The sequence below is a fragment of the Colossoma macropomum genome, unplaced genomic scaffold, assembly GCF_904425465.1.
Source record: "Colossoma macropomum unplaced genomic scaffold, Colossoma_macropomum, whole genome shotgun sequence".
Classification (NCBI taxonomy): Eukaryota; Metazoa; Chordata; class Actinopteri; order Characiformes; family Serrasalmidae; genus Colossoma; species Colossoma macropomum.
In genome coordinates, this window is record NW_023494801.1 from 15,077,729 (window position 1) to 15,105,644 (window position 27,916).

The 27,916-nt window shown below is 38.9% G+C and overlaps 2 protein-coding genes across 3 annotated transcripts; both read right to left on the reverse strand.

Annotated features, from left to right (window-relative positions):
- On the reverse strand, positions 1–5,860 carry LOC118821203 (immunoglobulin lambda-1 light chain-like). 2 transcript variants are annotated; one of them, XM_036589706.1, is made up of 4 exons: positions 5,726–5,860; positions 5,301–5,634; positions 1,292–1,332; positions 1–556 (listed from the first exon to the last, which is right to left on the reverse strand). In XM_036589706.1, exons 1-4 carry the CDS (start codon positions 5,763–5,765, stop codon positions 234–236), a joined length of 738 nt encoding a protein of 245 aa, XP_036445599.1. In that variant the 5' UTR covers positions 5,766–5,860; the 3' UTR covers positions 1–233. The 2 variants fall into 2 exon arrangements, 1 of the variants encoding a protein (XP_036445599.1); XR_005008321.1 differs by lacking the exons at positions 5,301–5,634; positions 5,726–5,860 and adding an exon at positions 2,066–2,162 and having other exon boundaries at positions 433–556; positions 1,292–1,954.
- Positions 5,861–18,867: 13,007 nt separating this feature from the next.
- Positions 18,868–27,892, reverse strand: LOC118821798 (immunoglobulin lambda-1 light chain-like). The gene is made up of 6 exons (XM_036590526.1): positions 27,232–27,892; positions 26,033–26,119; positions 25,817–25,941; positions 21,971–22,179; positions 20,124–20,164; positions 18,868–19,363 (listed from the first exon to the last, which is right to left on the reverse strand). Exons 2-6 carry the CDS (start codon positions 26,070–26,072, stop codon positions 19,041–19,043), a joined length of 738 nt encoding a protein of 245 aa, XP_036446419.1. The 5' UTR covers positions 26,073–26,119; positions 27,232–27,892; the 3' UTR covers positions 18,868–19,040.
- Between the last annotated feature and the right edge of the window lie 24 nt (positions 27,893–27,916).

Genomic DNA, 27,916 nt, shown 5'->3' on the forward strand with positions numbered 1-27,916 from the left:
ATGAAAAATGGACAACAAAGTTTTTTAAGTTATGCATTTTATTAAAGTTCATCAAACAGCTTTGTTCATAAACATAAAAGTCAAATGACTCCATAAGCAGGAAATGATCCAGTTGTTGTTAATGAAATCAGCATCTTTCACTACACATTAAACTACTGTTTCTATGAAGCTCTGCCAAGTAGTAACTGTTAGTTTGCATGAAAAGAATGAAAATGTATCAGATGTGATCAGGTTCAGTCGCTGCATTCAGACTTCTTAATCTCTTTAGTTGTGGCTTTTGAGGCAGCAGACACTTCACATGTTATGGCTTTATCTTTATCCCACTCTGATCTCTCAATGGTCAAATAGCTGCTCAGTCTGAATTTCTTATTGGGTTGCTGCTCTGCAGAGCCAGTGGTCACTCCACTGCTGACCGCCTTTCTGTCCACCAGCCAACGCACATCAGCAAAACCACTGGACATGTCATTGACCAAACACACTAGAGTGGCTTTGTTAGACTTCAGCTCTTCACTGGATGGAGGGAAGATGGTCAGAAAAGGAGCCGGGAGAGCGGAGTCTGATTAGAGAGACAGATAAATTATTCACTAAATAAGATACAAATAATGACACCATGAGAAAGTTTAAATATATGTTTAGACATGTTCAGTTTGTTGATAATTAAAGTATATTTCTGTGATATCGGAACAAAAAAAAAACAGCTTCTTAAAGCCTTTATATTGATTTTATAAAGAAACATGGAGCAAATTAAACTTTCTTGATTTCAGATAATCACAACTTTCTCTCAGTGACTGTATATTGAATTTTCCAAATGACTCACAGTTACAGTGAGAAACATGAAGATAAAAACATGGTCTTTCAGCACAACATTGTATCATTAATCAAGTCATTAAATCAAGTACATGTTAAATATTAAAATTTGTTTTACGAATTAGTTTACTTAATTATGTACATATAGAGTAAAATGTGACTGAAGTCATGGCTGGCGTAAGGCTGATTTTTCAAATATCAAGTATTATGCCATTTTTCACAGTTTCATTTTGCTACCACAAAAAAAAAAACAGAATAGAGAAAAACATGAACATGATTTAATAGAAGTACATTAATTGATAATTGAATTGAATTTTTATATGACTGTTAGTAACATTAATACTGTCAATACTGAATGTTTTGGATAAACAATAAAAAACACAACAAAATCCTTATTCAGTGTTATAATGTAATCATTTTTCTCTTAAAGATGAGTTTCAAACATTAAAGAAGTCTAATGTAGATGAAGAGAAAGGTTTCTTACCAGTGACGATCAGCTTTGTTCCTTGGCCGAATACCACAGTGCTTCATTTCATATCCTCACCCGTACAAAAACCTCCTCAGTTTCAGAAGTGAAAGTAGCGGAACTGAAACGTCGTCTAGACTTCAGCTCTCTCTTCTACTGTCTATGATCAGCACTGAGTCCTTACACATCCCATTCCAGTCTCTGTGAATTCCACATCTCTGTTATCCTGTGATTTCTTCACACGTCCTGCTGAAGAGAACTGCAGCTATTAACTCAGCTTTTCTGCTCCAGGTGAGAAATGAGCTGAATGAAATGGAGAAGTGAATGTGAGCAGTGCAGGAGCTTTTTGTTATGATCTACATCACTGTGATACCCACTCTTTAGCAGAGTTGTCCCATGTTCCACAGTAATACACTGCAGCGTCTCCTACCTCCACATTATTGATTATTAACTAGTCGATGCTTGAAGAGGCTTTAGATGTGAAGCGTGAAGATGGAAAATTATCTCCATTTTGTTTAGGAGAGCTGTGAGAATAATCAACACAAACTGAGGAGATGCTTGTGGAATCTGTTTATACCAGAAGACATATTTATTTTCATCTTTTGCGATGTTACAGTCCATGCTGACAGTTCTGCTGTGGTCAGTTAGGGGTTTGTGTCAGAACTCTCTGTGAACTGACCCCTAAAACATAAAGCAACATTGGAGTTCATGAGCATCAACATCATTTTAAACACAATCCTAATCAAACAGATCTCATCAATGTACAGAGAAAAGCAGGAAGAGAGATCTTACATGTCAGAGCAGGGAGGAGAGCACAGAGGGTTGGCAGCATGTTGTCTGTGTGATCAGCAGAGTGATGAACAGAGTGGAGGATGAAGAGAGGAGAGAGTGGAGGAAGCTTTCACAAGGAGCTGAGGGAGGAGCCTGGATCTCTAACCAGCCAATCAGCTGATACTTTGTTTTGAGACAGTATGTCAGTCACATGATCGTATCTAACATACTGAAGAACAAATATGTGTAGAATGTGGACTAAACTGTTGAAACTATTTAGTTTGTCTTTACTAAGAGTGCAATGTATGCAGATATTGATGAATGCAAACCCAAAATATAGAGCGAATATTCGAATGAAATCTCTGATGTCGGTTGTCGGGGCTGGCTACCAGTATTGGCCATTTAAAGTATCCCACCACACTATTAGAACTCGGTGGAGGCTGACTTTTTAAAAATGGGGTGGCAGACGTGGGCTGGAGGTTTGGGAACCAGCACTATGATCAGACGGCATCTGTTTTTGGCGCCAGTTGGGGAATGAGCTAGAAAATATGCTTAAACGTCTGTTTTCCTTTCCTTTTCTCACTTTTATAGAGCTATGGGCAGTTGCAGCAAAAATAATCTTAAAACGGATTGTGTATGTGTGTTTGCAGGTATGTTGTAGTCATATTGTCTTGGAATTAGTTGTACAAATGTATTATCTGTTCTGTGAAGCTTCCCCACTGTGCTAGGTACAGTTCATCCACTATACGATCACATATAACTAAATGTACTATATATGCTATATGTTGTTTTTGCTTTATTTTATTTTCATGAGTAAATATGCACTTGTAGTCAGCCCCAGCAGCACTTTATACTGTGTTGGAGAGCTATGGGCAGTTGCAGTAAACATCTTAAAACGGATTGTGTGTGTATGTATGTATGCAGGAACAATAAAGAGACAGACAGAGAGGGAAGCCATCGAGTCAGCCATTTTCTGTGTGTCCATCCCTTTAATGCAAGCTCTCCGGTATCACCCGACCGTTACATAAGTACTTGTTTATGTCCCGCTCCAATCTTTCCTATCAGACACACTGGCTGCTTGCACTAGTAGGAGATACTCTACTCTAAGTCATGCTTACTCTTGAAAAGGTAATTTTATACACCTCAACACAAAACACCATCATGGTGAGAGTAACAAAAACATGTAAAATGCATGAAACTTTACATTTAACAGAAATAACATTTCCACACTCTTTTCCAAATGAACTAATCTGAACTAGATTTACCTCAGTAACTCAGGATTATACAAGAAATAATAAGTGTTACTAGATTTGTATGAGTAATTTTAACAAATTAGTAAAGAAAACCAGAAACAATTAAGGTAGTGCAGTTATTATAGTGTGTCTTATAGTGTGTGGTAAACCACTCAGACCTGGATATTTCCATCATCCTATAATTGGGTGAAAGGTCACCTTTGGCCCAGCAGAGAGTGACTCTTGCTGACATCATGAAGAGAGACACCGTCTTTGTTGACTGAATCTCACCAGTGAGACTGTGTTCAGTTTTGTTTCTCAACTCATACAAATCTGTATTATATAATATTTGAATTGTAATGATGAATCAGCTGTTTTTAGCAGACATACTGGAACAATTCAGGGCCAAAGAGCTGAAAAACAGATGTTTGACACTGTTCCATTGTCTGTGATGTTTAATGTCATCCAATGTTCTTTTATCTAGTCAGTGGGATTAAGTTTTGATAAGCCTTCATCACCAATTGTAGAAGATAAAGAGAGTATTGATTTTAATATAGCAGATCAGAAGTCATGTATTTAATTATGTGTGATTTAAATATAATTTGCATAAAGGTATAACTGCTTTGACCAGTTCTGTATTAGATGGGGAAGACACCTGTGGGTACTCTAACCCCAACCCTTTTCTCTTTCTTTGTTTCTTTCTCCTTCTCTCTCTCTCTCTCTCTCTCTCTCTCTCTCTCTCTCTCTCTCTCTCTCTCTCCCCTTCCCTCAGTTTTCTCTCTTTAAGATTTTGCCTAATTTAAGTCTTTGTATGTGAGATTTTGTGAGTTTGTATGAATGTTTTGACCTGTTGAGATTATTTTACTTCTGGAATGCAGTATGTGCTCTTTACCCCTTTTATTCTCCACTGACAGAACCAAAGGTACTGTATGAGCACAGTTTTGTTCACAGAGGTACAAACAATGTAAATGTATCCTCAAAGACCTCAATGGTCATAAGATTCAGTTGTGTATGTTAAATGAGGTTTAAAGGTACACTACATTCACATTCCCCAAGGAAAAGGGCATCAGTAATTTTATACTGATAAAAAATGCTTTCATAATCTAATAACATTGTGTAATATTTTAAAATAGAACAATACACAAAAAGCCTGGAGTCAAGACAGAGTTGATTGGGGTAAATGTAGTCTAAAAATATATAACTTCAACATAATATGGTACATTTATGTTTACTAACTAACTGTATTTAGTAGTTACCATTGAAGGTACCATTCCAGTGAACTAATAACTAGAAATATAACGAGAGGAATAAACCTCATATATCAAGAACAGAAGTAGATTTACATTTTGGTCTTAAAAATGGTGATTTCTGATGATGATATTAGGTCCTAACAACATGATGAAATAAAGATGAGCAATATTTGTTAAAATATTATCTAGTCTAAATATGATCTTCATCTGATCAGGTTATTCTATTATTTTCTTCAGTGCAGTTGGTGTGTATGTTTCAGCAGCTGTTCTTTTGTGCTGGTGTGCAGGATGTTGTATCTCCTCACACTGTATGGAACCTTCTGCGTGTTATAAAGCATTTGATGTGGTAGAGATTCTACACAATCCTATAGACAAACACTTTCAGTATCCACTTCTAATTTATTATTTGTTGTGTGAAGTTCTTGTGTTGAAGTTCAAAGATGAAGAAACATCACTCTGTTGCTGAATTTGTTACATTGTTGTGTAATCAAACAGCTCTATGTGCAACACAAACAGCAGGAAGTTTCTGATTTAAACTTTTACAAATTACATGTAAAAGCAAGGATGAAAAGCTTACACAGCAAAGTCTCCTACTGTCACATTATTAATGATAAATGTGTAATCTGATTTAGATTAAAGTGTACACTGATGCTTTCTCCATTATTCACTGTTAGAAAAGGCTTCTGTGACCATGAGGTTTTTGTTATTCTTGTGTTGTGTGAAAGCAGAAGTGAATGTGAGCAGTGAGGAGGTTTTTGTCATGGTGGGAATCACAGTGGTACGTGCTCACTAGCAGAGCTGTCCCAGGTGTTACAGTAATACACTGCAGAGTCTCCTACCTCCACATTATTGATGATCAAAGTGTAATCTGATTGAGATGAATGTGTTGATGTGAATTTAGGAGAGGAGAAGCCAGATCCATAGCTAGGAGAGCTTAGGCCATGATAATTCCTTAATACATACTGTGGAGCTTCTCCTGGAACCTGTTTATACCAACGAGCTGATTGATCAGTAACAGTCCCCAGATTACAGTGCATGGTGGTCTTCTCTCCTTTAGTCAGTGTGAGAACAGGGGGCTTCTGTGTCACCACAGTCACACCACTGACACCTGCAATAAAAGCAGCATCCATGTTACATTTGTTGATGCTCACATTAGATGTAGGCGAATGCTGAGGAGCTCCAGTGTTGTGAGATCTTACATGAGAGAGCAGTGAAGAGAGAGCAGAGTGCTGGCAGCATCTTGTCAGTGTGTGATGACTCTCTGTGCTGAGTGAAGAGATGAGCAGCTTGAGGAGCAGATAAAGGAGAGAGTGCAGGGATGAGCTATAAGAGAGACAGGAGGGGGCAGAGGGAGGGGTCACTCAACAACACATATGAAATGAAACCATCTACACAGCCTCATGTGCTTATAGAATGCTAACAAGTTCATACACATTTTAGAACATTAGAGTAGGTACAAATTCATACAGATAAATATTTTCATTTATAAATATTCATTATCTAAATATTTTCTTTTCAGAAACTTATTTCAAATTAATTAAAAATGTATTCATATAAATGAAAAACTGTATTGTTTAATTTAATCACTTACAGTATGTGTTTTTGTTCCACTCTAAGAAGAAACAGCATCATCTTCATTTGCGTAAAGCTAAAATTACAGTCTTGGTCAGCAGGTGTTTCCTGAGTATGTCTCTCATAATATATGAAGTATCAGTGTCAGTGCTGACCTATGAAGACTGACAGAGTCATGCAGTCGTATGTAGTACAGCTGCATCTACAGAATATCCACCTGAGTGCTGCTGATTCTGGTGCTGCAGTCTTGAAAACAAGACTTTAAAAACATGATTTATCTTAAGGATGTTTAGAATTTCAGCCCAAGTTCTGCTCTGTCATTCAGCTGAGCTGCACGCTTTTTGTGCTTGGTATGGCCTTGAAACTTAGAAGGGACATATACAGTAGAATTTGTTTTGAGGGGGAAAAACAGAGTTGTACAGTGAACTTTTTTCCAGTCATGCTTTGCATTGTGTTTACATTTCATGATGAACAGACTGATAGAAATCAATGACATTTACTTTGAATAAAATTAACCGCTTCGACTGACATTAAAAGTTAGGAATATTTTTTTTTCTCCTGTAAAAGTAGCAATTAGAGATATGAGATGTTGTTCTGACAGTATCAATATCCAATTTAATGATTCAATTAAAATAAGATCAAGCTGTACAAATATGTACACTAACTGTATTTGTTGTGTATCAAACACATTTCTACCCTTTCATGAACATTTTGCACAGTCATACAATTTTAAAATCACAGAGTTTAATCATCCTCTTAAATAAAAGAATATAAACAAAACCTTCCTACTAAACATAACAGTGGTTTATTTAAGGGTTAAGAAAAATAGTCATACTTGACTGAGGATGATGGCTAAAAAAGGCTCATGAATTTACTCATGAACAACATCTCTGAGGACAATTCTTGATGTTTCTGAAGGATCAGGCTCATGTTTTTTTATCTGTTGCACAAACAAAGAGAAAACATACCAAAAGTACTTCCCCTTTTCTTATAAATCATTTATTCTCCATTCACCATCATAAAACAGCCTTCCAACTAACCACAGACAGCCTAGAGGGATTTATGACATAACGTTTGACAGAAGGGGCCGATAAACTGACATGCAGATTCGAGTGATCACAGTTTTAGTGTGAGCTGTGGAGGCAGTTGAGTGTTTAAATAGTTTTACAAGAGAAACAGACTTACAGAAAAAAATGGTAGGACACCATCAGGGAACAGTTCTTATACAACTATGAAATATCTTTTTTCAGTCAGCGTTCTGTGACTATAAGCCGGAACCAAAACAACAGTTAAGAAAATAAAACATTTACACAGTAGAACTGTTGATAGTGTCTAGGAGTAAATCTGGTTAAAAGATGTAACATTGTATTACTTCTTTAATCAGCATCAGATAATCTGTGTTTTGTAGTTGTATGAATTATAATGGGATGAAGAATTTGAAGACATGAACACCAAAAATAGAAAACTGTGTTTAACACATTACAAGGGTTATTAATGTTGGTGAGTTCATAATGATTTGTAATCTATTTGTCATTCTCTAGCACCAAAATGTGACATTGAAACTGATCTACATGATCTAAAATAACTTTAATGAAATTGTGAAGGCAGAGTTTAGAGAACAGCTCACTCTGTTTATCTTTCAGTTTAATAACTGATCAGTCAAATGACACTGCAGGCAGCCTGAAACTGGTGTTCCATAATCATTATACAGAGAAAAATAACAGCATGTAGGATTTCTAGTGAGAAAAAATAAGAAATTGAAACAACAAAAAAAATCTGTTTGACTAAGTGCTCTAGTCATGGGCCCACTTTGGCAAAAGTTATGAGGGTGAAATTATGAAACATAAATGACATTAAATGCAACTTATTTTCTTCAGTAGTGCAGGTTGTTGTTGAAGTTTCTGTGTTTCTGCTGTCTGAAAGCAGAAGTGAATGTGAGTGGAATTTGTTTTTAGATATTATGTCAGGCGTATAATCTTATCTAACATGCTAATGAACAAATATGTGTAGTATGTGGACTAAACTGTGGAAACTGTTTAGTTTTCTTAAAACTTTACAAACATTGCAATGTATGCAGATATTAATGAACATAAGCCCAAAATACAGGGTGATACAAAAAGATTCATCCGATTTCAAATTGAAGGCGCCTAGGAAACAATCACATAGCAATTGAAAGAGGGAGTCATAGAGTTTCTGACTGTCACCCGAAGATGGCTCCTTTCAGTCTGCGAGGAGATGGCGACCCCTGAGCAGAAAGCGTTTTGCATTCTCCACATTAATAAGAGTGAATCCGTCATAACTGTGCAACATGATTTTCGTCAGCAGTGAACCTCCAACAGCTCAGAGTGTTCGTCGTTTGTTCCACAACACTGGATGATGTCCAAAATTGCACTGAAAGAGCTGTGAATACAGTGACACCCAACATGCTCAATCGAGTATGGGATGAATCTGTTGATGTTGTTCGTACAGCAGGATGAGGTTCATATTGCGCACTTGTAAAATTACATAATAAACTTTATGCTCACTTAAACCATTTACAATGTACTGCATTGTTCTGTAATGATTTACAAGTGAAATAAATCATTTTGAAATCGGATGAATCTTTTTAAATCACCCTGTACATAGTGCTTCATATGAAATCTCTGATATTGGTTGTTAAAATCTCAGATGTCTTTTTTACATTATTTGAAGATTTTCACCCTGTTGACCAAGTCTTTATTGCTCACATGAGAAATAAAATGCAATCAGAATCCAGTAATTCAATGACACAATCATATATTTACTGAAATGAGGTCTGTAAACATTTGACTGTGATTGATGTAGAAACATAGATTTACATATATGATATGTATTTTTATGTATTTTATGACAGCACTGATTTTAATATAGCAGATCAGAAGTCATTTATTTAATTAAGTTTGATTTACATATAATTTGCATAAAGGTATAACTGCTTTGACCAAGTCTGTGTTAGATGGGGAAGACACCTGCGGGTACTCTAACCCCCACCCTTTTCTCTTTTCCTCCTCTCTCTCTCTCTCTCTCTCTCTCTCTCTCTGTCTCTCTCTCTCTCTCTCTCTCTCTCTCTCGCTGCATGCTGGGAGTGGGCGGAGCGTTGGCGAGTGCGTGTGAGTGAACGGTGGTGTGTGTGAAGGAAAGTGTGCCTTTTCTTTTTCCTAGTTTTCCCTGGTTTTGGGGGTTTTCTATATTTCTGACTGGTCACTCTTCACTGTAGGCCGTTTTAACCGCCAAGGGCGGCGAGTGGGTGGGTCATGGCGTCTCGCCTTTCGGGGGGGACGCCGTCTCTCTCCCGCTCGAACGGGTTCAGGTGTGTCCCGCCGGCTGAAGCAGCAGTCGAGGACGTGCTGCTCGCGGTGGGGGAGAAAGTTGGTTACGACCAAATCTGCTCTGCATCTAGAATGAATAAAGCAGTAGTGGTGTTTGTGAAGGAGGCGCGCTTAGTGAATGAACTGGTGGAAGGGGGAATCTGGGTGTTGGAGACTTTTGTGCCGGTGTCTCCGTTAGTGACGCCGGCAACGAAGGTCACCGTCTCCAATATTCCTCTTTTCATCTCAAATGAACTGACTGCCAAGGTGCTGAATCGCTTTGGAAAGTTAGCGAGTGAGATTAGGTCGATTCCGCTGGGCTGTAAGAACGCGGCACTGAAGCATGTCCTGTCCTTCAGGAGGCAGGTGTTTATGTTCCTGAATAGCGCGGATAAAACACTCGAGGCCGCGTTCCGTGTGTCTCATGGCGACGGGTCATATATGGTGTACGCCAGCACGGACGATCTGAAGTGCTTTAAGTGCGGGAGCGTTAAGCATAAACGGTTTGAGTGTCCGTTAAATGAGCGGAGGAGCGCGCAGGAGAACCGGGCCTCCACTGCAGCGGAAACGAGTGGGGCCCCGGAGGGGGGTACTGAGAGTACCGCTCCTGAGGAGCCAGGTGAGGGTTCATCCACTACTGCAGCGTCAGGAGCAGAGCGTGGACAGGAGGTGAGTGAGCGCTTGATGAACAAGTTTTCAGATGATGTGGGTGTTCAGCAGCAGGCTGACCATGGTGAAAGGGTGGTTGATGATGGGGTCAGGGGTCAGGTGGGTGCTCAGGTGAGTGACGAGTTTAGTGCTCACTCAAGCAGAGGAACAGGTGAAAGTTCAGATTGTGGGTTTCAGAATGGTGCTCAAGTGAGCGGAGAGGCTAGTATTCAGGTGTGGGGCAAAGTGGGTGCTCTGGTAACTGGTGAGGCTGGTGATCAGGTGTGCAGAGAAGATGGTGCTCAGGTGCAGGTTGGATTGAAGGTAGGGGGGAGCAGTGCTGAAGAGCAGGAATCTGAGCCAGTGAGTGATGCTCAGTAAGGTTTACTTGTGTCTCAGGAGGAGGGTATGGAGGAAGACAGGATGTCTGAGGTGTCTGATGTGGGAGGAAGTCAGTACAGCAGTGAGATATTATACTCTGTTGATCAGATTAACTCTTTCTGAAACCAAAACCAAAGGTAAGTCTGTAGATGAAAGAGACTTTTTCCCTGATTTGGATAGATTTGTGTGTTCGGCATTGAAGGTGCAGAAGAGTGTTGGTTATGACATTCTCCCAAAGCAGAAGCGGTTCCATTTAAAAAAGCATATAACCGCAATCAGAAAGGCAAAATGTGTAAAGATGGGCGTGCAACCCGTTTTGGACCAGGACAATGTATGAGCACAGTGCACGTAGGGGGAAGGTTTTTCCTGCTTTCTCAGCCTGTTTTCTGCTTTACTGCTTTCTCTCACTTTTCCCTGTCTATATGGGGGTTTTTAGGGTAGACTCCTTAAATGTTAATGGGTTCAGGGACAGATGTAAACAGGCCCTCTTTTCTGAACTTTGTAGTTTAAAAAAAGTTAAATGTGTGTTTCTTACAAGAAACTCACAGTGATGATAATACAGCTTCTGAATGGGGTTTATGGTGGGAGGGGGAGTTTTTTCTGAGTCACGGTTCAAATGTTAGTGCTGGTGTTGCCATCCTGTTCTCACGATCAGCTATGGTTAATGTACTGTCTGTTAAGGAGGTTGTAGCGTGATGCTTACTAATGCTAAAAGCAAAGGTCTATGACCATGTCTTTGTTTTTATAAATGTGTATGCCCCAAACAGGGGACCAGATAGAAATGAGCTGTTTATTAGACTGAACCAGTTGTTGCAGTCACTCCCCCCAGAAGACACTGTGGTGTTGGGAGGGGATTGGAACTGCACTTTAGACTTTGTTAAAGACAGAAATGGAGAAGAGCCACACCCTCAATCTGCTCTTACTCTAGCTAACATTGTGTCCCATTTTGATTTAATAGATGAATGGTGGGAAAAATACCCTTCTGTGAAACAGTATTCTTGGGTTAAAATTGTTGAAGGGGGAGTTTATGCAGCACGCTTGGATAGATTTTATGTCTCGAAGGGTGCCCGGAATATGGTAAGTCAGTCTAGTATTCAGCCCACTTCTTTCTCGGATCACCACTTGTGTACCGTGGAATTTTCTTTTACATTTCACACTTCTGGAAGTTGTATGTGGTATTTCAATAAGGTACTTTTACAAGATAAAGGTTTTTGTGAAAATTTTAAACTTTTTTGGGGGGAATGGGTTGGAAAAAACAAGAGTGTGAGAGTCTAATGCAATGGTGGGAAGTGGGGAAGGCTCAGATTAAGGTATTCTGTCAAGATTTTACGGCTTATTCTACTTCCAAACTGAGGAATGCAGTTGGTGCTTTGGAAAGAGACATTACACGGATACACAATGAAATGATAAATCAAAATGTTTCTGATTTGCGGACAGAGCTCACAATGAAGTTACAGGAGCTGAGTGACATTTTGTATGAGAAGGCAAAGGGAGCTTTGGTTAGATCCAGGTTCCTGTCTGTGAAGGATATGGACGCTCCCACGGCTTTCTTTTTTAACTTGGAAAAGTCTTCCACCCGCAATAAGACATTGCTGTCAGTTCGTAGAGATGATGGTACAGTCACAACAGACCCAGTTGAGGTGAGGAAGCTGGCTGTACAGTTTTACTCTGAACTGTTTGCAGCCAGTGCCCTGGATCAGCAGTTTTCCCAGGCCCTGCTTGAAGATCTGCCTCAGCTGGATGAACAACACAAGCAGGAAATGGACAGTCCATTGACCTTTGATGAAGTCACCAAGGCTGTTTCTCAGCTCACTTCTGGGCGAGCGCCTGGTGTGGATGGTTTGCCAGTCGACTTTTATAAGGCGTTCTGGGGGATCATCGGGAGGGACTTGTTTGAAGTTCTGCTGGCTAGTTTTAATGCTGGTGTGCTTCCGAAAAGCTGTCAGCGTGCCGTTTTATCTCTCATACCAAAGAAGGGAGACCTCTGAAGAATTGGAGACCAGTGTCACTTCTATGCTCAGATTATAAGATTCTGTCACGCTGTATTGCAAATAGACTAAAAAGAGTTCTGGGAATGCTGGTAAATGAAGATCAGTCCTACTGTGTACCAGAAAGATCTATTTATGATAATCTGTTTTTAATCAGAGATTTATTTGATTATGGTAAAATGTCTGAATTGGAGTTTGGTTTAGTCTCCCTTGATCAAGAGAAGGCTTTTGATCATGTAGATCATAACTATCTGTTCGACACTCTGACGGCTTTCGGGTTTGGGAATGTTTTTATGTCTTGGGTCAGGTTGTTGTACACAGGCGCCTCTTGTCTAATTAAGGTGAGAGGGGGTTTGAGTGTCCCTGTTCTAGTGCGCAGGGGGATTAGGCAGGGCTGCCCATTGTCTGGACAGCTGTACTCAGTTGCAGTTGAGCCCTTACTCAGTTTATTTCGGAAAAGTCTGGCAGGTCTACAGATTGATAATAGTCTAATTAAGGTCTCTGCATATGCAGATGACATTACTGTAATAATATGCCACAAGCAAGATGTTGTATCCCTGAAAAATGTTTTAAATATTTATAGTTTAGCTACTTCAGCAAAACTAAACTGGGAGAAAACAGAGGCTCTTTGGTGTGGTGCTAGTAGTAGGAATTTTACATTACCTTCACATCCAGGTGGGGTTCAGTGGAATAGGACAGGGCAAAAGTTTTTAGGGGTATGGTTGGGCACTGATGAAGCAAAGGCTAGGAACTGGGAAGGGCTAGTGGAGAAAGTCCGTGCCATGTTGTCAAAATGGTCTTGGATGCTACCCTGGCTATCCTATAGGGGTCGAGTCCTGGTCGCAAACAACCTCATTGCATCTGCTTTGTGGCACAAGCTCACTGTCCTTAATCCACCAAGACAACTGATCCACGATGTTCAGAAGGAACTGTTAAGCTTTTTCTGGAATGGACAGCACTGGCTGAGAGCTGCAGTCCTGTATCTTCCTGTGCAGGAGGGAGGACAGGGACTAATAGACATTCGGTCCAGAGTGGCTGTTCTGCGTCTGCAGGCGGTGCAGTGGTTGCTGTATCATGGCCGTCACAGCTGGATGGATGTTGCCTGTGCTCTCCTGAGGGCTGCTGGAAGACTGGGCCTGGACAGACACCTGTTCTCTCTTTCTTTGAGAGCAGTGGATTTAGGTGGACTGACTGCTTTTTACTCAGCTGCTGTGGAGGCATGGCAGCTCTTCTCATTTTCTAGGGACAGTGGTGCTACACCGTCTATGTGGATTTTTGAAGAGCCTCTGTTTTTTAACCCGGTGTTTCCAGCGCTGAGCCAGGTTTCAGGGGCTCTGAGAGTGGCCCTGCTGGAAAGAGGCATCTCCAAAGTCCGCCACTTACGGAGAGGTGTGGACTGGGTGTCAGCAGCACAGCTGGCGGAGATGGGTGGCTTCAGGTCAGTGCGACTGGCGCTACAGATGTTGAATCGGCTGAAGTCTGATCTGTCTTCTCCTGTGCGGGACTACCTGGACATGACCCCTGTAGACCAGTGCCAGAGTGAAGAGCCTGTGTTTCCTGAACTGGAGATAGATTTGAGAGATTCGGAGATGCAAAACTGGCAGGAGGGTCAGGGGAAGCTCTTGTCTTTGGGAACCCTGACTCTTGGTCTCTTTAGCTCTCTCACCAAGAGGGCTTTGTACATTGCATGTACTAAAGTACTGCACTTTCACAGCTTGAAAGACGTGCGAGAGTCTAAATGGACAGAGGTTGTTCAGGCTGGCTCTTCCCCGAAAGGTAGCTGGCGGTCCCTGTACAAAAGACCCATCGAGAAGAGGGTGGGTGACCTCCAATGGAGGATTGTACACGGGATTTTAGCTACAAACAGGCACACGGCGCGGATTGATCTATTAGTGGGAGATGGGTGTCCTTTCTGTGGGACGTCAGAAACAGTTTTTCATGTCTTTCTTCACTGTACATGCTTGGGCCCCATTATGGGTTTAATTAAGGAATGGGGTTTGAAGTTTTTAGGCTTTTTTAACAATGTTTTATTTATTTATGGTCCAAAGTACACTGTTTCAAAAAGAAACACGGTAGTTCTTTTGAATTTTTTGTATGGTGCTGCTAAGTTAGCGATCTGGTGTACTAGGAGGAATAGAATAGAGAACCGTGGGGGTACTGACCCAGTACTGATGGTCAGAGGATTGATCTTGAAAAGACTCCTTGTTGATTTTACCTACTACACTCTTATTGACAATGTGGACTATTTTTTTGCTGAATGGGGGGGAGGGGGGTTGCTTTGTGAACCTGATGAACTCAGTGGGTTTGTGTTGAATGTGTGAACTGATCTCTGCAGCTCCGCTGAGCTGGTTTTTGTTTTATTTGCTTTTTATTTGCTATTTGTGATTTTATTTTGAGCTGGTTGTGATGCTCTTATGCTGTGGACAATGGTTGATTAAAGGGGTTTTAAAGTCAAAAAAAGTCTCTCTCTCTCTCTCTCTCTCTCTCTCTCTCTCTCTCTCTCTCTCTCTCTCTCTCTCTCTCTCTCTCTCTCTCTCTCTCTCTCTCTCTCTCTCTCTCTCTCTCTCTCGAGTTTTAAGCCTGCTGATGTTCTTTAAACTTTTGCCTTAGTTAAGCGTTTGTGTGTGAGGTAATGTTGGTTCGTTTGCATGTGCTGACATGTTGAGATTATTTTTCTCTATTTTTATTTATTGTTTTACTAATGTTTTCCTTTTCCTACTCCTGTAATCCTGAAGATCATTTTTCTTATTAAATTTTATATTATAATTCACTTCTGAAACTTAGTGTGTGGTATTCTCTTTTTAGTTTTTGGGATATGTTGCATTACAGAAATTATGAATGGATGTTTTAGTACATTTCTTGGCTTTAAATTATTCATGTTGTTAGTTATACACTTCACACGGATAAAAAACATTTATAAATAAAAACATCTAACAACATTGTATAACATTTAAAAATGTAAAAAATAAACAAAAAGCCTGAATTCAAGACAGCATTGTGGTAAATTTAATGTAAATATATATAAATTCAACAGAATATGGTACAATTATGTTTCCTAACTAACTGTACTTAGTAGTTACCAAGGTACCATTCCAGTGAACTTTTACAAGAGGAATAAAACTCATTTATCAAGAACAGAAGTAAACTATACCTTTTGGTCTTGAAAAATGACAAAACTCTTTCTAACTGGTTGTACAGCAAATACATAAGTGAAGCATATAATTTGCTCTTTAAAATATTAGGTCCTAAAAACATATTGAAATGAATATAAAATTAAATAATATTTGTTGAAATATAATCTTATCTGTTCAGGTTATTCTATTATTTTCTTCGGTGCAGCTGGTGTGTATTTTTCTGCAGCTGTTCTTTTGTGCTGGTGTGCAGGATGTTGTATCTCCTCACACTGTATGGAACCTTCTGCATGTTTTTGAGTGTTTGACGTGGTGAGTAGAGATTCTACACAATCCTATAGACAAACACTTTTATCCACATTTAACTTCTTATTTGTTATGTGAAGTTCTTGTGTTGGAGTTTAGAGATGAAAAAACACCACTGTTCAAACAGTCACTGTATACGTTACATTATTATGTAATCAAACAGCTCTGTGTGCAACACAAAAGAGCCTGAAGCTCCTGATTTACTTTCACATTATTAATGATAAATGTGCAATCTGACTTAGATTACAGTGCACATTAATGTTCTCTCCTTTTTCACTCTTAACAAAGACTTGTGCAACGTCAGTATAAAGGGAGGTTTTTGTTATTCTCATGTTGTATGAAAGCAGAAGTAAATGTGAGCAGTGAGGAGGTTTTTGTCATAGTGTGAATCACTGTGATACAGACTCACTAGCAGAGAGGTCCCATGTGCTACAGTAATAAACTGCAGAGTCTCCTACCTCCACATTACTGATGATCAAAGTGTAATCTGATTGAGATGAATGTGTTGATGTGAATTTAGGAGAGGAGAAGCCAGATCCATAGTTAGGAGAGCTCCAGCTCTGATAATTACTTAACACATACTGTGGAACTCCTCCTGGAACCTGTTTATACCACTCAGCACCATTAGTACCAGTCCCCAGATTACAGTGCATAGTGATCTCCTCTCCTTTAGTCGCTGTGAGAACAGGAGGCCTCTGTGTCACCACAGTCACACCACTGACACCTGCAATAAAAGCAGCATCCATGTTACATTTGTTGATGCTCACATTAGATGTAGGCGAATGCTGAGGAGCTCCAGTGTGGTGAGATCTTACATGAGAGAGCAGTGAAGAGAGAGCAGAGTGCTGGCAGCATCTTGTCAGTGTGTGATGACTCTCTGTGCTGAGTGAAGAGATGAGCAGCTTGAGGAGCAGATAAAGGAGAGAGTGCAGGGATGAGCTATAAGAGAGACAGGAGGGGGCAGAGGGAGGAGTCACTCTACAACACTCACCGTATGGGACTCCATCGTCCCTAGTTTCTTTTCCACCCTGAAACATACTGTGTCGGGTTCCAGGCATGGAAGGAACCTTAGGCTTACCTAAGCTGAAGCCTAAGCCCGTGTGCATGCTGACCATCAATGAAACAAACAACAGCTATTTTGGTAGATTTATCAAATAATCATATAATGTTGATGCACATCAAACTGTTAGGTTTATAATGACTCTGTGGTATTGTTGCAGTAAAGAAGCATAAAAAAAAAAACACTCCCAACTCAAACTCAAAAAAAAAGCCAACATTGCAGTCCAAAACCTTAATGAAAAACCATCATAAAACAATGTGCTATTTACACACTATCAATGAACATCATAATACTGAGCATTTTTGATACTCTGTATTTTTAGCATTACCATTATTACCTTATATCTTAATTTAACTTACATTGCAATGTAAATATAATCAAATAAATTCATAAAATAAATGGAATCATATTTCACCGCAGGATTTATTATGTATGAAATAATATTACATGTTCACATACATCTCATACATTAACATACTCATTTGTATCTCTGTTATTCTGATATGACTCAGAGAAACTTTATCATTTACATAGAGCTAAAATGACAGAGTGGTGCAGCAGGTGTATCCTGAGTGAGAGATGAGGTTCACACTGATTAGTGGACTGAATCGTCTCTTGGGGAAATCTCCACGTCAGTTCAGCTCTCTCTGATCCTTCACTGCCACCTACAGTTTTCCTCTCACACTCACTTTAACACACACTCTACAGAGTCTGATACTGCAAGGGTACAAAAAAGAAATACAGCAAACTAATTAAACATCATCTTTCATTCAAACACTATGTTCAACATTATTAAGCCTTATCAAAATGTTGTTCAAGCATTATGATCTAATGAAATAGGGAGAGATGTGAGTAACACCACATCAAAAATGAAAAACTACGTATGAAGAACTAAAACAAAACTTAGAAACAAGTCAACTCTTTTACTAACAAGTACTTCAGTGTAATTAAAAGTGTTATTACTTAAACGTCTGGTCTTCTCGCGCTACTGAGTGATCCTCTCTCCTGCTGAACAGTAGATTGCAGTTCAGGCTTCTGCTGACAGACGGCGCTCTTCACAACATTCCCAAATCCCGCTCCACGTCCACTTTATTCCATACAAGGCCTTATTTATTCACTCCTTTAGTTACAACTGACTGCACATCGATCAGAAACTCTGATATGTTTTAAATCAACCACATACATTTTCAGAGGCATCAACACTGATGATAAACACACAATATCTCACTGTAATTTAGTCTGAAACATCTTCCTCTAATCAGCCTCATCATCTGTTCATCATTCTGTAGGAGTCATTTTCCACCTTTATCTCTTACTGCTGTCTGCAGATTTCCATTTGAACCGCTTCCTTTGAGAAATCTCCACGTTCACACACATCTCTATTAGCTCCTTCACTTTCTCTCATATTTTAGTGTGTGTATCTGTTGTGTCAGTGCCAGTAAAACTTCAGTAAAAGCTCCACAGTGGTTTGATCTGAACCTCAGTCTTTTAGCTCTTGTTCAGTTTAGTTTAAGCATCAAGATCTGAATCTCTCACAGGAGAATTCCATTAGAATTCACTCTCTTTACTGCACTTGTCTAGACAGTGATCACTGACTCTGATCTGCTTTAGAGGATCCTTTTACATTTTCAGTGGCATCATCAGTAACCATAGATATCACACCATCTCCTTATAACTGAGTCTCCAAAGCTCTGTTCACTATACAGCCAGAATAAAATCTGATCATTTTATAATGCTGTATAAACCTGTTTCACTCTTTTAGTCGTTCTCACTGTTATTCTTTACAGCTACATTTGTTTCATTATGCTGGTTCTGTGCTGAAGTCTCTCTGATTTAATGTCTAAAACATTATACTGTTTCTCCATCACCATGAAAAATGGACAACAAACTTTTTTTAGTTATGCATTTTATTAAATTTCATCAAACAGTTTTGTTCATAAACATAAAAGTCAAATGACTCCATAAGCAGGAGATGATCCAGTTGTTGTTAATGAGATCAGCATCTTTCACTACACATTAAACTACTGTTTCTATGAAGCTCTGCCAAGTAGTAACTGTTAGTTTGCATGAAAAGAATGAAAATGTATCAGATGTGATCAGGTTCAGTCGCTGCATTCAGACTTCTTAATCTCTTTAGTTGTGGCTTTTGAGGCAGCAGACACTTCACATGTTATGGCTTTATCTTTATCCCACTCTGATCTCTCAATGGTCAAATAGCTGCTCAGTCTGAATTTCTTATTGGGCTGCTGCTCTGCAGAGCCAGTGGTCACTCCACTGCTGATCGGGTTTCTATCCACCAGCCAACGCACATCAGCAAAACCACTTGACATGTCATTGGCCACACACACAAGAGTGGCTTTGTTAGACTTCAGCTCTTCACTGGATGGAGGGAAGATGGTAAGAACAGGAGCCGGGAGAGCAGAGTCTGATTAGAGAGACAGATAAATTATTCACTTAATTTAATACAAATAATGACAACATGAGAAAGTTTAAAGAAATGTTTAGACACGTTCAGTTTGTTGTTAATGAAAGTATATTTCTGTGATATCGGAACAAAGAACAGCTTTTTAACGTTTTTATATTCATTTTATAAAACAATCATGGAGCAAATTGAACTTTTTTTAATTAAAATAAACACAACTTTCTCTCAGTGACTGAATATTTAATTTCCCAAATGACTCACAGTTACAGTGAGAAACAAAAAGAAATACAACCAACGTAGTCTTTCAACACAACATTGTATCCTCAATCAAGTAATTAAATCAAGTAAATATTAAATATATTAAAATTTGTTTCAAGATTTAGTTTACTTAATTATGTACATCCAGAGTGATATGTGACTAAAGTCATGGCTGGCATAAGTCTGACTTTTCAAACAGCAAGTATTTTGACATCTTTCACAATTGCAATTTGCTCAAGCATTAAAACAATAATAATAACATAATAGAGAAAAACATAAACATGATTTAAAAGAGCTACATTCATAGATAATCTAACAGAATTTTTATATGACTGCTAATAACATTCATTCTGTCTGATTTTTTTGGATGAATAAAAAAAAAACAAACAAATAATAATAATAAATAAAATTCCTTATTCAAAGTTATAATGTAATTGTTTTTCTCTTAAAGATGAGTTTCAAACATTAAAGAAGTCTAATGTAGATGAAGAGAGAGGTTTCTTACCAGTGACGATCAGCTTTGTTCCTTGGCCGAATACCACAGTGCTTCATTTCATATCCTCACCCGTACAAAAACCTCCTCAGTTTCAGAAGTGAAAGTAGCGGAACTGAAACGTCGTCTAGACTTCAGCTCTCTCTTCTACTGTCTGTGATCAGCACTGAGTCCTTACACATCCCATTCCAGTCTCTGTGAATTCCACATCTCTGTTATCCTGTGATTTCTTCACACATCCTGCTCAAGAGAACTACAGCTATTAACTCAGCTTTTCTGCTCCAGGTGAGAAATGAGCTGAATGAAATGGAGAAGTGAACGTGAGCAGTGAGCAGGTTTTTTTCATGATCTACATCACTGTGACACCCACTCACTAGTAGAACCATCATGTGACTGACAGTAATACACTGCAGCGTCTCCTACCTCCACATTATTGATTATTAACTGATAGTCGATGCTTGAAGAGGCTTTAGATGTGAAGCGTGAAGATGGAAAATTATCTCCATATTGATCAGAAGAGCTGTCAGAATGATAAAATCTCAACACAAACTGAGGAGCTGCTTGTGGAATCTGTTTATACCAGGAGACGTATTGGCCTTCATCCTTTGCGATGTTACAGTCCAGACTGACAGTTCTGCTCTGGTCAGTTAGTACTGAAGGGGTTTGTTTCAGAACTCTCTGTGAACTGACCCCTAAAACATAAAGCAACATTGGAGTTCATGAGCATCAATATCATTTTAAACACAATCCTAATCAAACAGATCTCATCAATGTACAGAGAAAAGCAGGAAGAGAGATCTTACATGTCAGAACAGGGAGGAGAGCACAGAGGGTTGGCAGCATGTTGTCTGTGTGATCAGCAGAGTGATGAACAGAGTGGAGGATGAACAGATTTAACTTTAATGTCATAAAATCTTTTTTCTTTTTTTATTTTCAGATAAATAAAATTGTATCAAATGATAATTTAAAATGGTTTTAAAACAAGCCGTAGAACCTTAGCTGATATTAAACACATACCAGTCTTTGATAATCATTCATCATGTTAGCCTCTGCTCTTAACTGTAGTCCAAATAACACATAAACAGAGCTCATTGTACACATAAATATTCTTATAATTTGGTTAAATGAAATCTGTGTTAGTTCCATAAAAAGTGTAGAACTGCTAATATCCAATAGTGACATTATTTAAAAAATAATTCACACATCAAGGTGAAAGTACACGCTTTATAATTACATTATAAACAGTTAAAGAATAGTTATTTATATAATGTGAACACTAAAAATAGAAAACTGTGTGTAAAACAAGCCAAGTGTTAAATATGATATTGTATCAATAATAACACACACAAAAATTTCACATTCTGTAATCTAGCAGCACAACATGATGCTGATATTGATCTACATAATCACAAAATTTCATGTGAAATTGTCATGATGGTGTTGAGAGAATATTTCAGTACATTCACTTTTCAGATTTATACACAGATAATTTACATTGCATACATCCTGACACTGATCTCTCATGAGCATCATAACACATAAGACATAATAGTACATACAAGAAATCAGCTGTATTTCTCAAGAGAAAATGGAATATACATTGTACAAAAAAGACAAATCACTTTAGAAAACAAAGTTATTTAGAAAAGAAATCAGTTCTTTCAGGAACTGCTCTGTTTATTTGCTCAGTACATAAAAACTTATGAGGTGAAACTTTGAAAAATAAATAACATTAAATGTAACTCAATTGTGTCAGTATACTACTGTAAGATTTTGCTGAGGTTTTTGTGTTTCTACTGTTGACTGAAAGCAGAAGTGAACGTAAGCAGTGAGGAGGTTTTTGTCATGGTGTCAATCACTGCGATACCCACTCACTAGTAGAGCTGTCATATGTCTTACAGTAATACCATGCAGAGTCTCCTACCTCCACATTACTGATGATCAAAGCGTAATCTGATAGAGATGAGTGTGTTGATGTGAATTTAGGAGAGGAGAAGCCAGATCCATAGTCAGGAGAGCTCCAGCTATGATAATTCCCTAACACATACTGTGTAGTTCCTCCTGGAACCTGTTTATACCAACGAGCTGCATCATTAGTAACAGGGGGCAGAGGGAGGGGTCACTCAACAACACATGCCATATGGGACCATCTACACAGTCTCATGTGTTATAAAATATGTTGATGAAGAATATGGTAAAGAACTGACTTCTCATGTTCCTCAACATTAGTACAAAAGCATAAGATCTATATATTGATATAGACAAACAGGTTTCTTTTTAGTCACATTATATAAATGAATTCAAAGTAAACACTCATTGATTTTTAATTTACAAGTTCATTAGAATTTCTTTTACTCATTTAAATGGCAAAGTGCATAACTTCAGCATCATTGAGAGACAACACCACGTCTCACACCCACAACTATTGCTCTTCAGCTAGCTATAAGAAGCAGCTAGCTTGGTAGTCCCAGCATGGGCATCATGGTAGAGGCTGTGAAGAAGCTGAAGAAGACATTCTTGGAGGAAGCAAGGAAACAAAAAAGAGAGATTGACCAAGCAAGTGTAAATCTTGAACCTGCTTTTACTCATTAGCGAGAGCTAAGACTAATGGGAAAACAGAAAGTCCTTCAGCAGAGTGTAAGTTACATCCCTGCCAATGTTATTTATGAAATATTGCAATGAAGGCTATAATCTTATCTGTGTCATCTCTGTCTCAGGACGTTTTGTAGTTTTTCGGGTGCCAAAAGTCATCTAACCTCAGTCTTGTTTCAGGCTAGCATGCAAAGAAATAAACCGGCCCTAAATGTTACGGAGCCCCCTCTTCCTAAATAAAGGTACATTTCGGGCTCCCGAGTGGCGCAACCGTCTAAGCGTTGGCCCTATCATCAGGAGATCGCGAGTTCGATCCCTGGTGATGCTACAGCCATCCGTGGCCGGGAGTCCGAGAGAGCACAACTGGCCTCGCTCTCTCTGGGTGGGTGGGATGGCTGCCTTTCTCCCCCCATACTCACTAAGCGCGATGCTAGTCAGCGCAGGCGTCTGTTAGCTGACGTAACAGATCTGGCGGTTGGCGCTTTCCTCCGAGCGGGTTCAGCTGTCCAAAGACAATGCAGTTTGAAAAGATGCGGTGGCTGGTTTCACAGGTCTCGGAGGAAGCCTGTGTTAGCCTCGCCCTCCTACCGTTTATAGCGTCGTGTGTGATTGGGGGAGCCCTAACTAGCGGGTGGAATTGGCTACGACAAAATTGAAAAAATAAATAATAAAAAATAAAGGTACATTTCTAGTCTAAATGATCTATAGTTCATTCTTATTCATAATATACTGTAATAGTAGGGCACAATCTGAAAGAGCTAATGCAGCTCTGCTTTTGCTGTATAAGATTGACTAATGTAATGTTTAGCCAATCATATAAGACCTCATATGTTGTAAATCAATCATATCAGACCTGGGGGAGGGTCTCTGTTCATGCACTGCAAAGTAATCGGTAACTGAGCTAAAGACAGGATTTTGGCTAAAAGCTCGCTAAAATAAACATTAGATCTTATTCAAAATCTGTAACATACAGAGTGAAACAGTGTTAAACAGAGTGAATGTATCCACCTATAATATGGATTTGTGTATTTGCCAGTATAGTTATGGTCAGTATAGCTGGATATCTGTTTTTTTTTTTAATGGTTGCTTAAGTTTAGCTAGCTAACTTTAGTTAACTTTGGGTTTGAGTGAGAAAACGAAAAGAGGTTAAGCTAACACTTACATTAGCTAGCTGACAAGCCAAATGGTTTAACTTCACTTCATAGCTATTGAAAGCTCTTTTTATTCTTTGTCTTTAGATTTCTCTTCAGCATTTGGAAGCAATAACACCAGTATTTGCCTTAGATTGTTGTTCAGTAAGTTAACATCAGTGAAAAGGATGAGGCTGAAGTTGGCTTCCTATTCTCCACAGTCTTGTTTGAATTCTTTTTCAGATTCTTATTGTTTTCCTGTTGTGAGGTGCCAGAGTGTAACTGCTTCAGCATTTGAGGTGGAATGTACAATTCAAACAAGAAGCTGACTTCAGCTTTCTGTAAAAAGGTCATTATAACACAGTTTTTTATCCCTCAATTCCTCAACCTATAGATGGAAATAAAGAGGCAGCAGCTCCATCGAAGGCCAGTCAGATGAGAGATTTTTACCAGTTAAAAAATGAATTGATGATCATTTCCTTGCATTGCTGTAAAGCTGAGTTTAATAAAATGAATGTCTTACTAAACACAGGAAGAGAACGAGAAAGAAGCTGAAGGAGACTGACAGGCCTGAAGGAGCAGATCTGATGGAGGTTAGTGATTGAGAAGAAAGCGAGGGAGAGTTATATATAAGCTTTCTGTTAAAATTAATTTTACATTTAATTGAACTTAAATGAGAAAATAGAATGTTTGTCACTGTGACCATAAAATTGTGTCACCTAGCTTATTAAACATGCCTACAGTGCAAAATCACTCTCTTACTGATTGCACCAACTGACTGAACTGATCTATAATCTGTGTGTTTGAATAATATATTTAGGATCTTACAGCTTATCGAATAGAGAAAAGATAGCATTGCTTGACTTCAGTACCTTTGACTGATCTGTGCCTGTTGTAAGTGGATGGATACAGTGTTTGTTATATTAGCTCTGGGTTTAATACAAACTACAAAGAGACTCTACTGTGTGCCAAATTTGACCAAATAACCATTTTTTGATATACTTAACACGACTAATGTACAGGACATTTTTGGCTGTTGCTACTACTAAATGCATTGTAAACATTTTGGGGCCATTAAAAAAAATGCTCTTTGGGGACCATGCCCCCAGAGACCCCTAGTACAGGCTTAAGCCCCTGATCCATGAACCTCTAGTGATGCCTCTAGTTGTTTAGCATGATGCACAGCTAAAAACACATGGCCTCAAGTGGCACACTTTTCTAAAATGGGAACAACATACAATATGAAAAAATACTCAAATGTTCAATTTTTTTTTAATATTAATCACAATAGTTTTTCTTCTAAGTAATTACAAAGTACAAAGTACAAATCCAACTCAGAAAAGCTTACTTAATATTTTACATTATGATTTTTATTGATATACAGTATTTCCAAATCTGATGTCTTCTACACATTCCAAAAATGTTGGGACAGGGGAAATCGGAGGTTTGGAGAATGAACAAAAACATCTGTTTTGGACCTTTCCATAGGTAAAAAGGTAAATAGATAAGAGGTGATGGTATCATAATTGGGTATAAAAGAAACATTCACGAAATGCTCACCACTTTCCGAAAACACTGTGTGAGCAAATAGTCCAACAGCATAAGGGTAATGTTTCTCAGTGCACACTTGCACGGAATTTAGCAATTTCATTGTCTACAGTCCATAACAATATTAAAAGATTCAGTGAATTCTGACATGTTACAGTTTCTACAGCTGTCTGAAAGCAGAAGTGAATGTGATCAGTGAGGAGGTTTTTGTCATGGTGTGAATCACTGTGATACAAACTCATTAACAGAGCTGTCCTTTGTCTTACAGTAATACACTGCAGAGTCTCCTACCTCCACATTACTGATGATCAAATTACAGTCTGATTTAGACGAACATGTTGATGTGAATTTAGGAGAGGAGAAGCCAGATCCATATCTAGGAGAGCTCCAAGTCAGATGACTGCTTAACACATACTGTGTAGTTCCTCCTGGAACCTGTTTATACCAAACAGCTTGATAAGTAGTAACAGTCCCCAGATTACAGTGCATAGTGGTCTTCTCTCCTTTAGTCGGCGTGAGAACAGGAGGCTTCTGTGTCACCACAGTCACACCACTGACACCTGCAATAAAAGCAGCATCCATGTTACATTTGTTGAGGCGCACATTAGATGTAGGCGAATGCTGAGGAGCTCCAGTGTGGTGAGATCTTACATGAGAGAGCAGTGAAGAGAGAGCAGAGTGCTGGCAGCATCTTGTCAGTGTGTGATGACTCTCTGTGCTGAGTGAAGAGATGAGCAGCTTGAGGAGCAGATAAAGGAGAGAGTGCAGGGATGAGCTATAAGAGAGACCGGAGGGGGCAGAGGGAGGGGCAACTCAACTATACACATCATCTATAGAGTGGCCATCTCCTGTGTGTTATAGAGTGTGTTAATGAAGACTATGCTAAATAATTGACATCCTATGTTTCAATACACTTGAACATTACTTCTGAACTGAGCATTAGGACACGTCAGGACCTGTGATTGACAGAGACCCTAAAAATTATTAGAACATTAGGTCATTTTTTCAGGATAACAGTATTAAATATCATCACTAATGGAATATTAAAAGTAAAATGTAGCCATAAAAATAACAGTTTCTTTTTCTGTATTGCCCAAGTTCCCCTTTATTTACCCAAAATGTTTTGGTAATCAGGCTTTAATGGTACTGGATAGCAGTGACTTGCGAGTGAGGAGTGGAGCATCATGTTGCTAAAGAAACTTGCTAAAGAAAAATCTGCCTTCTAAAAACAAAAAGAAAAAAGGAAGACAAGAGAGAAGGGTGAGGGTATGTCGCCCATTTTTTCACAAACAGAGGTGGGTGTAGTCTGTGAGTGTTCAATCCCCATATCCCTACCAATGAACCAGCCCTGTCTCCTCTTCAATCCCTATACCCCTACTAATGAACCAGCCCTGTCTCCTCTTCAATCCTCATACCCCTACCAATGAACCAGCCCTGTCTCCTCTTCAATCCCCATACCCCTACCAATGAACCAGCCCTGTCTCCTCTTCAATCCCCATACCCCTACCAATGAACCAGCCCTGTCTCCTCTTCAATCCCCATACCCCTATCAATGAACCAGCCCTGTCTCCCCTTCAATCCCCATACCCCTACCAATGAACCAGCCCTATCCCTCTCTTCAATCCCCATACCCCTACCAATGAACAATGAACAGCCTGTGGTGGTAGGGCCTAATGTATCTTCTCATGAGGCACAAAATCCCTGGTGGCGCCTCTGGACATCTCTCTCTTTTTCTGATTTTGTGATATGAATAGAAATGAACCCAGTCTGGAATCAGAGGAGATCTCACAGAGGCAAACTCTTCCTGGGAAATTGTCCTCCTTTGAAACCTCCTCTGCATCCAGACTGACCTGAACATGTTCATATTGTAGCAGACATTTGATGACGGCTCTCGTTCAGAAACTCCAGCATCTTCCTCTCATTCCAGCCTTTGTCAGTTTGGTGACACAAACTCAGCTTCTACAAAAGAACCGACAAAATGAAGAGGCGTCGTCTTTGTGCCTGAAGTGATGTAAAACCAGCACAATTATGTTCCGTAAATGTAGTAAACATGTTTACACTCACACATCACTGTTGGTGTCACTCGAGCATGAACACACACACGTTCACTCACACCTGAATGGGACTCATTTTGTCTTAAAGCCTGACTGAATATCTGATGTTTACAAAATGTAAATCATCTAAAAATAATTTTACATTGTTGTGTGAAATTTCATTTTTATTGCATGACTTTTTTTTTATTAGGATAAAATTGAATTCTACAATAATTTAAATGGTTTCAAAACAAGTATCTTGGGTGAATTTTAATACCAGTATTTGATAATCATTTGTAATGTTCATCTCTGATCTTTACTGTAATCTAAATAACAGATAAACTGAGCTCATTATACACAGTTATAAGACATAATATTAGTTAAATGAAATGTAAACCAAACATACATTAAGTTTAGAATTTATGATAAATTCTAGTAGTTAATTGGTTTAAAAAGGAATAAAACAACTTCAGGTGATGATAAATGTTTTATAATTATTTCA

What these genes read in the sequence shown, in the direction of transcription:
- LOC118821798 (XM_036590526.1), bottom strand. Translation starts at nt 26,072, where the DNA reads ATGCTGCCAGCACTCTGCTCTCTCTTCACTGCTCTCTCAT. An exon ending in ACTAGTGAGTGGGTATCGCA is followed by an intron (nt 20,165 to 21,970) that starts GTGATTGACACC and finishes TATGAAATGAAG; the next exon opens with CACTGTGGTATTCGGCCAAG. An exon ending in AACAAAGCTGATCGTCACTG is followed by an intron (nt 19,364 to 20,123) that starts GTAAGAAACCTC and finishes CTCTCTAATCAG; the next exon opens with ACTCTGCTCTCCCGGCTCCT.
- LOC118821203 (XM_036589706.1), bottom strand. Translation starts at nt 5,765, where the DNA reads ATGCTGCCAGCACTCTGCTCTCTCTTCACTGCTCTCTCAT. An exon ending in GCTAGTGAGCACGTACCACT is followed by an intron (nt 1,333 to 5,300) that starts GTGATTCCCACC and finishes TATGAAATGAAG; the next exon opens with CACTGTGGTATTCGGCCAAG. An exon ending in AACAAAGCTGATCGTCACTG is followed by an intron (nt 557 to 1,291) that starts GTAAGAAACCTT and finishes CTCTCTAATCAG; the next exon opens with ACTCCGCTCTCCCGGCTCCT.